The sequence below is a fragment of the Pseudoliparis swirei genome, chromosome 23 (assembly GCF_029220125.1).
Source record: "Pseudoliparis swirei isolate HS2019 ecotype Mariana Trench chromosome 23, NWPU_hadal_v1, whole genome shotgun sequence".
NCBI lineage: Eukaryota > Metazoa > Chordata > Actinopteri > Perciformes > Liparidae > Pseudoliparis > Pseudoliparis swirei.
Window position 1 is genome coordinate 23,198,053 of NC_079410.1, and position 17,348 is coordinate 23,215,400.

Consider the following 17,348-nt stretch of genomic DNA (forward strand, 5'->3'; position numbering starts at 1 on the left):
TCAGCCACCAGGAGTAAACGGTCACTGTGTGGTAACTCCTGTGTGGGGTCTAAGTTCTGCTTCACTGGTCTGAGGCCACACACACACACAGTTTAGTGACATCTAGTGGTGAGGCTGCAGACTGCAACTGGTTGTTGAACAGGTGTATTCATATAGTATTCTTAAGTAATATTCATTTCCTTTATTTACTAGTAAAACCTACATTTGAAAATACTCCACGATAAGTAGAAGTCCCCCCCCCCCCCTGTGGGTTGGTTTGAGGTTTAAACTGGGACCAGTTCACCACTCCAGCGTGTTGGGGGCAGGTTTAGCTCAGTGGGGTAAGAGGGCCGTCCTGCAACCGCAGGGTTGTGGGTTCGATCCCCGCTCTCCCCATTAGTTGCAAGTCGAAGTGTCCTTGAGCAAGGCACTGAACCCCCAGCTGCTTCCCGGGCGCATCACCGCAGCCCACTGCTCCTTAATAACTAAGGATGGGTTAAATGCAGAGATCTAATTTCCCCTTAGGGATTAATAAAAGTGTATATTCATTCTTCTAGGATGCTTTTATTGTGAAAGTCTCAAGACTGAAACAGGAAGCTGTTCCTGTTCAATGGAGCTCAGTAAATGAACTGAAGTGTGAACCAATCAAACAGGAGGAAACAAAGACATGTGTACACTTCACAGCCTCAACAACAACTCTGAAAAGAACCTTCTCTTTATTGCTGTAACACATGTCATATAACATGTAACACGTGTCATGTAACATGTAACACGTCATAACATGTAACACGTCTGAACACTCTGCTGGTCGACTGGAGTCAGAATACTGTAGTCAGAGGACGGCTGAAAAACAGGAAGTGACACGTTTGATAAACATGAACAACGAGCTCAACATGAGTCACGCTCTGATTGGCCGGTTTCTGAGAGAAAGAAAAGCTTCAGGACCAATAGAGAGGAACATGAAGTGGAACACACACTTCCACTATTGTCACTGAAGAATGTTGGCAGTTTGGTTTGGAGAGCACACACACACACACACGAACCCTGAACAGCATCTCAAAGCTTTCCTTTGATTAAATAGTTTGTATATCGCAAAATCTGCAGAGAAATATAGAAATATATAGATTTGCATCAGAGCTGTAACTAATGTGAGTTAAAGGGTTAAAACATTACACCTATAGTCACATCTTCTCTTGTTCAAGAGTTCATGAATACTTAAAGTAAAACAAAGGAAACCATCCTGAAGAAGTTAAGACGTCAACATTTAAAGAGACAGGGGAACAATTAACGGACTGAAAGGTCACGCTTCATCTCTCCGGGTTAAAACTACAGCCTCTTAATGCCATGGCAACCCTTAAGGGGCGTGTCTACGAGCTACAACCGGCCACAGCAGACTGGTAACCATGGTAACAGGAGCTGCTGCAGCCGAAGGGTGATGGAATGTCGTTTACGGGTCACGGAACACGTTAAAGAGACATGAAGATGAAGAACATGAAGATGTCCTCTGGGTGTCTGTATAATATAGTCGTGTTCATAACGCGCTCAGAGAAGGCAGCCCGGTTCAGAGGAGACAGAACCAGGAGTCACAGGGAGGTCCCCTTAGAGGAGGAAGAGGAGCAGGTCAGACGGAGAGGAGGAAGAGGATGAAGAGGAGCAGGTCAGACGGAGAGGAGGAAGAGGAGCGGTCAGACGGAGAGGGACACGAAGCTGTTGTACTGCTGGATGTTCCTCTTCAGGATGTCGGAGCAGGGCCCCAGAACCCTCTCAAAACGAGGACGGTCCATCTTCACACACTTCAGGGGCCCGCACGCCACCACGGTGGCAGCCCGGGGCCGGTTCATCAGCAGGGAGATCTCACCTGGGGGGGTTACATGTGTGTGTGTTAGATATGTATGTGTTAGTATGTGTGTGTAGATGCGTATGTAGATGTGTGTATATGTGTTAGTATGTGTGTGTAGATGTGTTAGTGTGTGTGTGTATATGTGTTAGTATGTGTGTAGATGTGTATGTGTTAGTATGTGTGTGTAGATGTGTTAGTATGTGTGTGTAGATGTGTTAGTATGTGTGTGTGTAGATGTGTATGTGTGCGTGTGCATATATGTGTGTGTAGATATGTATGTGTTAGTATGTGTGTGTAGATATGTATGTGTTAGTATGTGTGTGTAGATGCGTATGTAGATGTGTGTATATGTGTTAGTATGTGTATGTGTGCGTGTGTATATATGTGTGTGTAGATATGTATGTGTTAGTATGTGTGTGTAGATACGTATGTAGATGTGTGTATATGTGTAGATGTGTGTATGTGTGCGTGTGTAGATGTGTTAGTATGTGTGTGTAGATGTGTATGTAGATGTGTGCGTGTGTAGATGTGTTAGTATGTGTGTGTAGATGTGTGTATGTGCGTGTGTAGATGTGTACGTGTTAATATGTGTGTATATGCGTGTGTAGATGTGTACGTGTATATGTGTTAGTATGTGTGTGTAGATGTGTGTGTATATGTGTTAGTATGTGTGTAGATGTGTATGTGTTAGTATGCGTGTGTAGATGTGTACGTGTATATGTGTTAGTATGTGTGTGTAGATGTGTTAGTATGTGTGTGTGTATATGTGTTAGTATGTGTGTGTAGATGTGTTAGTATGTGTGTGTGTCTATGTGTTAGTACGTCTGTATATGTGTGTGTATATGTGTTAGTATGTGTGTATATGTGTTAGTATGTGTGTATATGTGTTAGTATGTGTGTGTAGATGTGTTAGTATGTGTGTGTAGATGTGTTAGTATGTGTGTGTGTATATGTGTTAGTATGTGTGTGTAGATGTGTTAGTATGTGTGTGTGTATATGTGTTAGTATGTGTGTGTAGATGTGTTAGTATGTGTGTGTAGATGTGTTAGTATGTGTGTGTATATGTGTTAGTATGTGTGTGTATATGTGTTAGTATGTGTGTGTAGATGTGTTAGTATGTGTATGTGTTAGTATGTGTGTATATGTGTTAGTATGTGTGTGTATATGTGTTAGTATGTGTGTGTAGATGTGTTAGTATGTGTGTGTATATGTGTTAGTATGTGTGTGTAGATGTGTTAGTATGTGTGTGTAGATGTGTTAGTATGTGTGTGTATATGTGTTAGTATGTGTGTATATGTGTTAGTATGTGTGTGTATATGTGTTAGTATGTGTGTGTGTATATGTGTTAGTATGTGTGTGTAGATGTGCTAGTATGTGTGTATATGTGTATGTATGTGTGTGTATATGTGTTAGTATGTGTGTGTATATGTGTTAGTATGTGTGTGTAGATGTGTTAGTATGTGTGTGTATATGTGTTAGTATGTGTGTGTAGATGTGTTAGTATGTGTATGTGTTAGTATGTGTGTGTGTTAGTATGTGTGTATATGTTAGTGTGTGTATATGTGTTAGTATGTGTGTGTATGTGTTAGTGTGTGTAGATGTGTTAGTATGTGTGTATATGTGTTAGTATGTGTGTGTGTATATGTGTTAGTATGTGTGTGTATATGTGTTAGTATGTGTGTGTATATGTGTTAGTATGTGTGTGTATATGTGTTAGTATGTGTGTGTGTAGATGTGTTAGTATGTGTGTGTATATGTGTTAGTATGTGTGTATATGTGTTAGTATGTGTGTATATGTGTTAGTATGTGTGTGTATATGTGTTAGTATGTGTGTGTAGATGTGTTAGTATGTGTGTGTGTAGATGTGTTAGTATGTGTGTGTGTATATGTGTTAGTATGTGTGATGTGTTAGTATGTGTGTGTGTATATGTGTTAGTATGTGTGTGTAGATGTGTTAGTATGTGTGTGTGTAGATGTGTTAGTATGTGTGTGTATATGTGTTAGTATGTGTGTGTATATGTTAGTATGTGTGTATATGTGTTAGTATGTGTGTGTATATGTGTTAGTATGTGTGTGTATATGTGTTAGTATGTGTGTGTAGATGTGTTAGTATGTGTGTGTGTAGATGTGTTAGTATGTGTGTGTATATGTGTTAGTATGTGTGTGTAGATGTGTTAGTATGTGTGTGTAGATGTGTTATGTGTGTGTGTGTTAGTATGTGTGTGTATATGTTAGTATGTGTGTGTATATGTTGTTATGTGTGTATATGTGTTAGTATGTGTGTGTGTATATGTGTTAGTATGTGTGTGTAGATGTGTTAGTATGTGTATGTGTTAGTATGTGTGTGTAGATGTGTTAGTATGTGTGTGTGTATATGTGTTAGTACGTGTGTATATGTGTGTGTAGATGTGTGTATGTGTATGTGTTAGTATGTGTGTGTAGATGTGTGTATATGCATGTGTAGATGTGTGCGTGTGTAGATGTGTTAGTATGTGTGTTAGTATGTGTATGTGTTAGTATGTGTGTGTGTATATGTGTTAGTACGTGTGTATATGTGTGTGTAGATGTGTGTATATGCGTGTGTAGATGTGTTAGTGTGTGTGTGTGTGTGTGTAGATGTGTGTGTTACCAAAGTAATCTGAGGGTCCGAGTCTGCCGACCTCCACAAACTCCTCTTCCTCTGAACGCCTCTGGAGCACAGCTGCTGTCCCCTGTTAGCACAACATCAACATCAACAACTACATATCTCAGAAGTCAACAATTCTCAAAGTAGAGCTGGCTGCTCATTGGCTGAACAGGACCACATGACCCAACAGGAAGTAGAGCTGGCTGCTCATTGGCTGAACAGGACCACATGACAGGAAGTGTGTACCTCCAGGATGATGAAGAACTCGTCTCCAGGCTCTCCCTGCACCACGATCCTCTGGCGGTCCCCAAACTGAACCCGTCCAGGCTGCCCACCGTGGCGCTCCAGAGACACGGGGACATCGGGGCGCAACACGAGGGTCAGGGGTCATCGGGGCGCAACACGAGGGTCAGGGGTCATCGGGCGCAACACGAGGGTCAGGGGTCATCGGGCGCAACACGAGGTCAGGGTCATCGGGCGCAACACGAGGGTCAGGGGTCATCGGGGCGCAACACGAGGGTCAGGGGTCATCGGGGCGCAACACGAGGGTCAGGGGTCATCGGGGCTCAACACGAGGGTCAGGGGTCATCGGGGCTCAACACGAGGGTCAGGGGTCATCGGGGCGCAACACCACGAGGTCAGGGTCATCGGGGCGCAACACGAGGGTCAGGGGTCATCGGGCGCAACACGAGGTCAGGGTCATCGGGCTCAACACGAGGTCAGGGGTCATCGGGCGCAACACGAGGGTCAGGGGTCATCGGGCGCAACACGAGGGTCAGGGGTCATCGGGCGCAACACGAGGGTCAGGGGTCATCGGGCGCAACACGAGGGTCAGGGGTCATCGGGCGCAACACGAGGGTCAGGGGTCATCGGGCGCAACACGAGGGTCAGTCATCGGGCGCAACACGAGGTCAGGGGTCATCGGGCGCAACACGAGGTCAGGGGTCATCGGGCTCAACACGAGGGTCAGGGGTCATCGCAACACGAGGTCAGGGGTCATCGGGCGCAACACGGGTCAGGGGTCATCGGGGCCAACACGAGGGTCAGGGGTCATCGGGCGCAACACGAGGGTCAGGGGTCATCGGGCGCAACACGAGGGTCAGGGTCATCGGGGCGCAACACGAGGGTCAGGGTCATCGGGCGCAACACGAGGGTCAGGGGTCATCGGGCCAACACGAGGGTCAGGGGTCATCGGGCGCAACACGGGTCAGGGTCATCGGGCGCAACACGAGGGTCAGGGGTCATCGGGCGCAACACGAGGTCAGGGGTCATCGGGCGCAACACGAGGGTCAGGGGTCATCGGGCGCAACACGAGGGTCAGGGTCATCGCGCAACACGAGGGTCAGGGGTCATCGGGGAGCAACACGAGAGTCAGGGGTCATCGGGGCTCAACACGAGGTCAGGGGTCATCGGGGCGCAACACGAGGGTCAGGGTTCATCGGGCGCAACACGAGGGTCAGGGTCATCGGGCGCAACACGAGGGTCAGGGGTCATCGGGGCTCAACACGAGGGTCAGGGTCATCGGGGCGCAACACGAGGGTCAGGGGTCATCGGGGCGCAACACGAGGGTCAGGGGTCATCGGGGCGCAACACGAGGGTCAGGGGTCATCGGGGCGCAACACGAGGGTCAGGGGTCATCGGGGCGCAACACGAGGGTCAGGGGTCATCGGGGGCGCAACACGAGGGTCAGGGGTCATCGGGGGCGCAACACGAGGGTCAGGGGTCATCGGGGGCGCAACACGAGGGTCAGGGGTCATCCGGGGCGCAACACGAGGGTCAGGGGTCATCGGGGGCGCAACACGAGGGTCAGGGGTCATCGGGGGCGCAACACGAGGGTCAGGGGTCATCGGGGCGCAACACGAGGGTCAGGGGTCATCGGGCGCAACACGAGGGTCAGGGTCATCGGGCCAACACGAGGGTCAGGGTCATCGGGCGCAACACGAGGTCAGGGGTCATCGGGCGCAACACGAGGGTCAGGGGTCATCGGGCTCAACACGAGGTCAGGGGTCATCGGCGCAACACGAGGGTCAGGGTCATCGGGGCAACACGAGGGTCAGGGTCATCGGGCGCAACACGAGGGTCAGGGGTCATCGGGCGCAACACGAGGGTCAGGGTCATCGCGCAACACGAGGGTCAGGGGTCATCGGGCGCAACACGAGGGTCAGGGGTCATCGGGCGCAACACGAGGGTCAGGGGTCATCGGGCGCAACACGAGGTCAGGGGTCATCGGGCGCAACACGAGGGTCAGGGGTCATCGGGCGCAACACGAGGGTCAGGGGTCAGGGCGCAACACGAGGGTCATCGGGGCGCAACACGAGGGTCAGGGGTCATCGGGCGCAACACGAGGTCAGGGGTCATCGGGGCTCAACACGAGGGTCAGGGTCATCGGGGCGCAACACGAGGGTCAGGGGTCATCGGGGCGCAACACGAGGGTCAGGGGTCATCGGGGCGCAACACGAGGGTCAGGGGTCATCGGGGCGCAACACGAGGGTCAGGGGTCATCGGGGCGCAACACGAGGGTCAGGGTCATCGGGGGCGCAACACGAGGGTCAGGGGTCATCGGGGCTCAACACGAGGGTCAGGGTCATCGGGGCGCAACACGAGGGTCAGGGGTCATCGGGGCGCAACACGAGGGTCAGGGGTCATCGGGGCGCAACACGAGGGTCAGGGGTCATCGGGGCAACACGAGGGTCAGGGTCATCGGGCGCAACACGAGGGTCAGGGGTCATCGGGCGCAACACGAGGTCAGGGGTCATCGGGCGCAACACGAGGGTCACAGGGGTCATCGGGCGCAACACGAGGGTCAGGGGTCATCGCGCAACACGAGGTCAGGGGTCATCGGGCGCAACACGAGGTCAGGGGTCATCGGGCGCAACACGAGGGTCAGGGTCATCGGGGCGCAACACGAGGGTCAGGGGTCATCGGGGCGCAACACGAGGGTCAGGGGTCATCGGGGCGCAACACGAGGGTCAGGGGTCATCGGGGGCGCAACACGAGGGTCAGGGGTCATCGGGCGCAACACGAGGGTCAGGGTCATCAACACGAGGTCAGGGGTCATCGGGCGCAACACGAGGGTCAGGGGTCATCGGGCGCAACACGAGGTCAGGGGTCATCGGGCGCAACACGAGGGTCAGGGGTCATCGGGCGCAACACGAGGGTCAGGGTCATCGGGCGCAACACGAGGGTCAGGGTCATCGGGCGCAACACGAGGGTCAGGGGTCATCGGGCGCAACACGAGGGTCAGGGGTCATCAGCAACACGAGGTCAGGGGTAATCGGGGGCGCAACACGAGGGTCAGGGGTCATCGGGGGCGCAACACGAGGGTCAGGGGTCATCGGGGGCGCAACACGAGGGTCAGGGGTCATCCGGGGCGCAACACGAGGGTCAGGGGTCATCGGGGCGCAACACGAGGGTCAGGGGTCATCGGGGCGCAACACGAGGGTCAGGGGTCATCGGGGCGCAACACGAGGGTCAGGGGTCATCGGGGCGCAACACGAGGGTCAGGGGTCATCGGGCGCAACACGAGGGTCAGGGGTCATCGGGCGCAACACGAGGTCAGGGGTCATCGGGCGCAACACGAGGGTCAGGGGTCATCGGGGCGCAACACGAGGGTCAGGGGTCATCGGGGGCGCAACACGAGGGTCAGGGGTCATCGGGGCGCAACACGAGGGTCAGGGGTCATCGGGGCGCAACACGAGGGTCAGGGGTCATCGGGGGCGCAACACGAGGGTCAGGGGTCATCGGGGCGCAACACGAGGGTCAGGGGTCATCGGGGCGCAACACGAGGGTCAGGGGTCATCGGGGGCGCAACACGAGGGTCAGGGGTCATCGGGGCGCAACACGAGGGTCAGGGGTCATCGGGGCGCAACACGAGGGTCAGGGGTCATCGGGGCGCAACACGAGGGTCAGGGGTCATCGGGCCTCAACACGAGGGTCAGGGGTCATCGGGGCGCAACACGAGGGTCAGGGGTCATCGGGGCGCAACACGAGGGTCAGGGTCATCGGGGGCGCAACACGAGGGTCAGGGGTCATCGGGGCGCAACACGAGGGGTCATCGGGCGCAACACGAGGGTCAGGGTCATCGGGCGCAACACGGTCAGGGGTCATCGGGGCGCAACACGAGGGTCAGGGGTCATCGGGGCGCAACACGAGGGTCAGGGTCATCGGGGGCGCAACACGAGGGTCAGGGGTCATCGGGGCTCAACACGAGGGGTCATCGGGGCTCAACACGAGGGTCAGGGGTCATCGCGGGCGCAACACGAGGGTCAGGGGTCATCGGGGCGCAACACGAGGGTCAGGGGTCATCGGGGCGCAACACGAGGGTCAGGGGTCATCGGGGCGCAACACGAGGGTCAGGGGTCATCGGGGGCGCAACACGAGGGTCAGGGGTCATCGGGGGCGCAACACGAGGGGCAGGGGTCATCGGGGCGCAACACGAGGGCAGGGGTCATCGGGGCGCAACACGAGGGTCAGGGGTCATCGGGGCGCAACACGAGGGGCAGGGGTCATCGGGGCAACACGAGGGTCCAGTCACATGTTCTCACCTAGAATGGACACCTTGCTGAGGAACTCCTCGTACATCTTGCGCTTCCTCAAGGTGCTTCCCTAGAGAGAAGAGCACATGGTGACATGTCCTCCACCCCTCCTGCCTCCTCCCTCCTCTCCTCTCTCCTCCTTCTTCCTCCTCGCTCCTCCCTCCCTCCTCCTCCTCCCCCCCTCCTCCCTCTCCTCCTCCCCCTCCTCCCCTCCCCCCTCCCCTCTCCCTCCTCCCCCTCCCCCCCCTCCCTCCCTCTCTCCTCCCCCTCCTCCTCCCTCCTGCTCACCATGAGTATCCTCCGGTAGCTGTCTCTGTCGATGCCCCACAGCTTCACGTTGGACCTGGCCCTGACCGAAGCCGCCCGGGGGGTCCCGTAGATCAGAGCCAGCTCCCCGAAGCTCCCCCCCTCCCCGATGCTGGTCACCAGCTCGTTGTTCACGTACACCTGCAGGAGTCAGAACAGACGGGACCAGGTTGCTCACGGCAACGCAGGGACACATGCCTGACGGCAGCCATGACAACATGATGCTGGAAGATATATATATATACTATTTATATATAATATATATATTATATATAATATATATACTATTTATATACAATATATATATATTATATATACTGTATATACAGGACTGTCTCAGAAAATTAGAATATTGTGATAAAGTTCTTTATTTTCTGTAATGCAATTAAAAAAACAAAAATGTCATGCAATCTGGATTCATTACAAATCAACTGAAATATTGCAAGCCTTTTATTCTTTTAATATTGCTGATTATGGCTTACAGCTTAAGAAAACTCAAATATCCTATTTCTAAATATTAGAATATCATGAAAAAGTATACTAGTAGGGTATTAAACAAATCACTTGAATCGTCTAATTAACTCGAAACACCTGGAAACACATTTTCAAATGTTTGATTTTGTTTTGCTGTGATAAATCTTTTTTTTTTACTTGGTCTGAGGAAATATTCAAATTTTATGAGATAGGATTTTAGAGTTTTCTTAAGCTGTAAGCCATAATCAGCAATATTAAAAGAATAAAAGGCTTGCAATATTTCAGTTGATTTGTAATGAATCCAGAATGCATGACATTTTTGTTTTTTTAATTGCATTACAGAAAATAAAGAACTTTATCACAATATTCTAATTTTCTGAGACAGTCCTGTATATAAACACATACACATGTTGTCCACTTGGGGGCAGCAGCACGAGCTGTAATGTAACTCCACCCATTAGTTCTTCTAAAATAATTTAAAGAAAACTAAATTAGAGATTTTCTTTACATTTGTACACCGTTTAAAACTACAGACACATGAGAGCCTCTTACGTCCATCTCCCCCAGGTGAATGACGTAGAAGTTGTCTCCCTCATCGCCTAGAACAAGGAAGAAAGAGGCCCATGACTGAAAGAACAATACAACAAAGAACAATACAGCCTTCCATGGAGTCCAGTGTGTAGCACTCACCTTGCTCGATGACCGTTTCTCCAGCGATGTAGTTGACTGAGAACATCGCATCAAAGATGTCACTAGAGGGACAGAAACCATGTGGTCAGAGGCATTAAGAGCAGGGTTCATCCTCATGACCAATGAACAGGTTCATCCTCATGACCAATGAACAGGTTCTTCCTCATGACTAATGAACAGATTCATCCACATGACCAATGAACAGGTTCATCCTCATGACCAATGAACAGGTTCATCCACATGACCAATGAACAGGTTCATCCACATGGTGACCAATGAACAGGTTCATCCACATGACCAATGAACAGGTTCATCCTCATGACCAATGAACAGGTTCATCCACATGACCAATGAACAGGTTCATCCTCATGACCAATGAACAGGTTCATCCTCATGACCAATGAACAGGTTCATCCTCATGACCAATGAACAGGTTCATCCTCATGACCAATGAACAGGTTCATCCTCATGACCAATGAACAGGTTCATCCTCATGACCAATGAACAGGTTCATCCTCATGACCAATGAACAGGTTCATCCTCATGACCAATGAACAGGTTCATCCTCATGACCAATGAACAGGTTCATCCTCATGACCAATGAACAGGTTCATCCTCATGACCAATGAACAGGTTCATCCTCATGACCAATGAACAGGTTCATCCTCATGACCAATGAACAGGTTCATCCACATGACCAATGAACAGGTTCATCCTCATGACCAATGAACAGGTTCATCCTCATGACCAATGAACAGGTTCATCCTCATGACCAATGAACAGGTTCATCCTCATGACCAATGAACAGGTTCATCCATGACCAATGAACAGGTTCATCCTCATGACCAATGAACAGGTTCATCCTCATGACCAATGAACAGGTTCATCCTCATGACCAATGAACAGGTTCATCCACATGACCAATGAACAGGTTCATCCACATGACCAATGAACAGGTTCATCCTCATGACCAATGAACAGGTTCATCCTCATGACCAATGAACAGGTTCATCCATGACCAATGAACAGGTTCATCCTCATGACCAATGAACAGGTTCATCCTCATGACCAATGAACAGGTTCATCCACATGACCAATGAACAGGTTCATCCACATGACCAATGAACAGGTTCATCCTCATGACCAATGAACAGGTTCATCCTCATGACCAATGAACAGGTTCATCCTCATGACCAATGAACAGGTTCATCCACATGATCAATGAACAGGTTCATCCACATGACCAATGAACAGGTTCATCCTCATGACCAATGAACAGGTTCATCCTCATGACCAATGAACAGGTTCATCCACATGACCAATGAACAGGTTCATCCACACGGATGTTACCTCCTCTCGGTGTCGTCCAGGTGGGCGAACAGCACGTTCCTCTCCATGGCTTTACCCAGCGCCGCCGTGGTCTTGTAGTCTTTAGGGATCACCTGGTTTACATGTTAGGGAATATTAATACATATTAACAAACTACAATCTAAACCTATATTGGAAGTCACAATACTTGTAAGGAAAGACATTATTTAATATTAAACAAAGAAATATATAAAAATAGCAATTCAATCAAATGAAACATATAAATACAGGAAATATAAATATATAACCGAGTAGTTCAATAAATAAATAGTTTTTTAAACGGTCTAGTTTTATTATATTTAATCATTTCAGGGTTTGCTAGCTAGATAATTATTGTCCAAATTGTGCTCTGATGAACATTAAATTAATTAGAATCAGGGCCCGGTATTGATAGTTCACTGGTCCTCTCTGGCCTTCAATCTCCTGAAGGGTTCTTCCTGTTTTCTGTTTTTCAGGAGTTCCTCCTGATCCGATGTGAGGTCAAAGGTCAAAGGTGTCGACGTGTACAGATTCTAAAGCCCTCTGAGGGGAGGTTGTGATTTGTGATATTGGACAATATAATATAAACTGAACTGGTAGTAACAGAACCCAAAGGGAACTTTTCATACTTTTATTTTGAAATCATTTTGATGGACTGTCACCCCACCCCCCCCCCCACACACACACACACACACTTCCAAATGATGGACTATTTTGTGTTGCTCCATTACGTAAAATCCCAATGACACATGTGGTATGCTGTGTGCCATGACAACATGTAGAGGTCCAAGGGGGGGGGGGGGGGGTACTGACGGAGGCCCTGGAAGCAGAACTGACCGTCTAGCGTCATAATAATGATGTCACTATGCCGATGTCATCGTTCACGGTGCGGCCCCCGGTGGTGGGTGGTGTGTAACTGTTGCCGTGTGCGGCGTCAAGGACAGGTGGAGGTGTCTACGGACCTTTCTGACGTAGGCGGCCGCGTCCTCCTCCGTGTACACCTCCGCACTGATGGCTCCTCTCCGGGCGCGCTCCCTCACCACGGGGTTCATGGGCGGGGACACCTCGTCCTCACGGGAGTCGGACTTCTGCTGCAGCGCCACCTGCTGGGCCTCCTCCTGCACAACACCACACGGTGACCCTCAGAACACAGGCGGCGAGACGCTCGCTCAGCGCTCAGACGTGTCAGCCGCACCTTCTCCAGGCGCTGCAGGTAGTCGCGGAGGAAGGCCACGGGCCGGTCGGGCCGGGCCGTGCACAGCTGCACGATGCAGTCCTTCAGCAGCTGCTGGATGTGGTGCTTCTGGACGTAGCGCTCGCACTCCTGGAGGCCGCGCTCCTCCTCGCTGCTCGTGCTGCTTGACGCCATCTTGTGACCTGGAGGAGAAGGAACGGTGACCCAGGATCATGAAGCGAGGAGGTCTGATGGGCCGCCCCGGCAGGACATTCAGCGGCATGCAAACAATCACTAATAAAGCCTCATTTCAAGTTTCTATCACGGCACAACTTATGACGTCACCACTGAGAGAAAGTGAATTAAATAGATGCAGGTGCCACGGTGACGGAGCAGTGGACATCATCAGCACCGACACATACGGGTTGAAGCAGCAGACGACTGAGATCAAAAGGTAGATTTTGACACTTCAATCTTTTGAATTGGACCGAGTCAATTATTATGAGTGGCATGTGAAACAGTATTTACACCACGTTGAGACTAGTTTAACTAGTTAACTGGCTTCAGACCTGTTTACATGTAAGTACGTTTATTTATATTGCACAATTTGGCAATAACAGGGGCCCAAAACATGTCAACAGTGAAAAGAGCAACACACAGTAAAGGGTGGTGCAGTACAATAAATAAACAGAGGAGATAAAAAGCAGGACACAGAATATTTAATTAAACCAAATGTGTAAACAGGTGTGTTTACACGGGTCAGGGCACGAGGACCTCTACTGTGACGTCACCGGGCCAGAGGAGCGAGCGGAACTTATAAATGAGAGTAAATTACATTTAGTGACTTCAGCCACCCTGTGAGGGCCTCTCGCTCCGGACAGAGTTATACTTCAGCCGCCCTGTGAGGGCCCCTCGCTCCGGACAGAGTTATACTTCAGCCCCCAGTGAGGGCCCCTCGCTCCGGACAGAGTTATACTTCAGCCGCCCTGTGAGGGCCCCTCGCTCCGGACAGAGTTATACTTCAGCCGCCCTGTGAGGGCCCCTCGCTCCGGACAGAGTTATACTTCAGCCGCCCTGTGAGGGCCTCTCACTCCAGACAGAGTTATACTTCAGCCGCCCTGTGAGGGCCTCTCGCTCCAGACAGAGTTATACTTCAGCCCCCTGTGAGGGCCCCTCACTCCGGACAGAGTTATACTTCAGCCGCCCTGTGAGGGCCTCTCGCCCGACAGAGTTATACTTCAGCCCCCAGTGAGGGCCCCTCGCTCCGGACAGAGTTATACTTCAGCCGCCCTGTGAGGGCCCCTCGCTCCGGACAGAGTTATACTTCAGCCGCCCTGTGAGGGCCTCTCACTCCAGACAGAGTTATACTTCAGCCGCCCTGTGAGGGCCCCTCGCTCCGCACAGAGTTATACTTCAGCCCCCAGTGAGGGCCTCTCGCTCTGCACAGAGTTATACTTCAGCCGCCCAGTGAGGGCCTCTCGCTCCGGACAGAGTTATACTTCAGCCGCCCTGTGAGGGCCCCTCGCTCCGGACAGAGTTATACTTCAGCCCCCAGTGAGGGCCCCTCACTCCGCACAGAGTTATACTTCAGCCCCCAGTGAGGGCCCCTCGCTCCGGACAGAGTTATACTTCAGCCGCCCTGTGAGGGCCCCTCGCTCCGGACAGAGTTATACTTCAGCCCCCAGTGAGGGCCCCTCGCTCCGGACAGAGTTATACTTCAGCCCCCAGTGAGGGCCCCTCACTCCGCACAGAGTTATACTTCAGCCCCCAGTGAGGGCCCCTCGCTCCGGACAGAGTTATACTTCAGCCGCCCTGTGAGGGCCTCTCACTCCGCACAGTTATACTTCAGCCGCCCTGTGAGGGCCTCTCGCTCCGCACAGAGTTATACTTCAGCCGCCCTGTGAGGGCCCCTCACTCCGGACAGAGTTATACACGCAACGAGTTAAAGGAACGTGGACGCGAGTTAGCCGTTGAGGAGGCTAACGCTAGTTAGCTAGCACTGAGCTATCGTTACTTTCATCTGGCTAACGGTTCATTTGAGGAGTAAAGTGAGAGTAAAGTTAGAGTAAAGTTAACTAGGGATACGCGTGAACATGGCAGTCACTGTGACACCAATAAGGTCGTTGTTAGTCCACGTAATGCTTTCTTCTGACTCTTTGTAAAGTAAACACTTCAGTTAGCGTTACGTTAGCTTAGCGAGCTAACCGTTAGCACCCACTGTCCACAAAACAAACCCACCAGCTCGACGTGTCTGACCGGAGCGCTGGCGACGCGACGGCTCACGGCTCACGGCTCACGGCTCACGGCTCACGGCTCACGGCTCACGGCTCACGGCTCACGGCTCACGGCTCACGGCTCACGGCTCACGGCTCACGGCTCACGGCTCACACAGCCTCACCGACGAGGAATGACGTGTCGCGGTTATTGTTCTTCTTGCCAGCAGAAAACTTCCACTTCCGCCTGGAGGTTTTTCACAATAAAAGTAGTATATGAACTATTTGTTTTCACAGAAATGTAAATATTATTAGTAATGATGAAACAACTTGCAGTGTCTGCTTCAACAATCAGTCAGGCAAATTGATTAGTCAACCGAAATAAAACATATGGTCTGCTATGTTGATTATTACTTCACAGTTTAAATACAATTAATAATAATAATAATAACAATAATAATAATCTTCTCAAATGTGAGGAGTTTCTCTGCTAGATTACATTGTGCATTTGTTACTATTTTGTTACCGTTTTATAGAGAAAATATAATAATATGTATAAATACATCTTTAATATAACAATATATATATACATATATATATCAAAGGGCTTGTTTTTGTAAATATTTATATAAATAGTTATAGTATATTTATTTAAATATTTACAAAAACAACTTCTCTGATATATATATATATATATATATATATATATATTTGACGTGTCATGTATATGACACATGTCATAGATGTCACATACATGACACATGTTCTGCTGAGTGTATTTCCCTGGAGGTGGAGGTGGTGCAGAACACTCGACCTGCTCAGACTCTTGCTCAACAGCTCTGCACAGACACACCCACCTCCTTCCCTCCTTCCCTCCTTCCCTCCTTCAGTGATACCACAGTCACTTCCTCCAGCCGGCATACTGCACTGCTGCCTTCGTGTCGACTGCCCAGAGTCCACGAGCACAGCCGTGCACCTTCAGCCTCACACCTCCACCCCACACCTCCACCTCACACCTCCACAGAGGTAAGTAACCACCTCCCCTCGTTGTTGTGCTTTCTAAGCGTGTTTTTGATCAGGTGTAAAATATGTTTTACAACTTGCATCCCATCATCTGTGAGGTCATGTCGAGGATATGTCACGTATATGTAACTCTCGTAACGAGCCGTGAGGAGCTGCAGCCGGTGGACTTCCTGCTCTTGTTGGAGGGAAGCACGGCGACGTGGTGTCTGTGTTTGCACAGCGAGCCTTACCCCACCACACCTGGTGGAGGTGCAGCTGCTGCCGCCTGACACACACACACACTCACACACACACACTCACACACACACACACACACACACTCACACACACTCACACACACACACTCACACACACACACACACACACACACACACACACACACACACACACTCACACACACACACACACACACACACACACACTCACACACACACACACACACACACACACACACACACACTCACACACACACACACACACACACACACACACACACACACACACACACACACCTCACACACACACACACTCACACACACACACACACACACTCACACACACACACACACACACACACACACACACACACACACACACACACACTCACACACACACACACACACACACACACACACACACACACTCACACACACACACACTCACACACACACACACACACACACACTCACACACACACACACACTCACACACACACACACACACTCACACACACACACACTCACACACACACACACACACACTCACTCTGACTCCACACTCACACACTCCTCACACACTCCCACATGTCTCCTCTGCTCTCCTACATGTCTCCTACATGTCTCCTCTGCTCTCCCCCATGTCTCCTACATGTCTCCTCTGCTCTCCTACATGTCTCCTACATGTCTCCTCTGCTCTCCTACATGTCCCCTCTGCTCTCCCCCATGTCTCCTACATGTCTCCTCTGCTCTCCCCCATGTCTCCTACATGTCTCCTCTGCTCTCCACCATGTCTCCTACATGTCTCCTTTGCTCTCCTACATGTCTCCTCCATGTCTCCTCTGCTCTCCACCATGTCTCCTCCATGTCTCCTCTGCTCTCCACCATGTCTCCTACATGTCTCCTCTGCTCTCCCCCATGTCTCC

At 50.7% G+C, this 17,348-nt stretch overlaps 1 protein-coding gene across 1 annotated transcript; it reads right to left on the bottom strand.

Annotated features, from left to right (window-relative positions):
* Positions 1 to 676: 676 nt before the first annotated feature.
* On the bottom strand, positions 677 to 15,227 carry prkar1aa (protein kinase, cAMP-dependent, regulatory, type I, alpha (tissue specific extinguisher 1) a). Its single transcript, XM_056406112.1, is given in 11 exon segments — positions 677 to 1,837; positions 4,449 to 4,530; positions 4,692 to 4,772; positions 8,937 to 9,050; positions 9,269 to 9,427; positions 10,313 to 10,359; positions 10,451 to 10,512; positions 11,801 to 11,892; positions 12,760 to 12,915; positions 12,993 to 13,174; positions 15,210 to 15,227. Coding segments are annotated over 10 exon segments (1,140 nt in total). The 5' UTR covers positions 13,167 to 13,174; positions 15,210 to 15,227; the 3' UTR covers positions 677 to 1,664.
* Between the last annotated feature and the right edge of the window lie 2,121 nt (positions 15,228 to 17,348).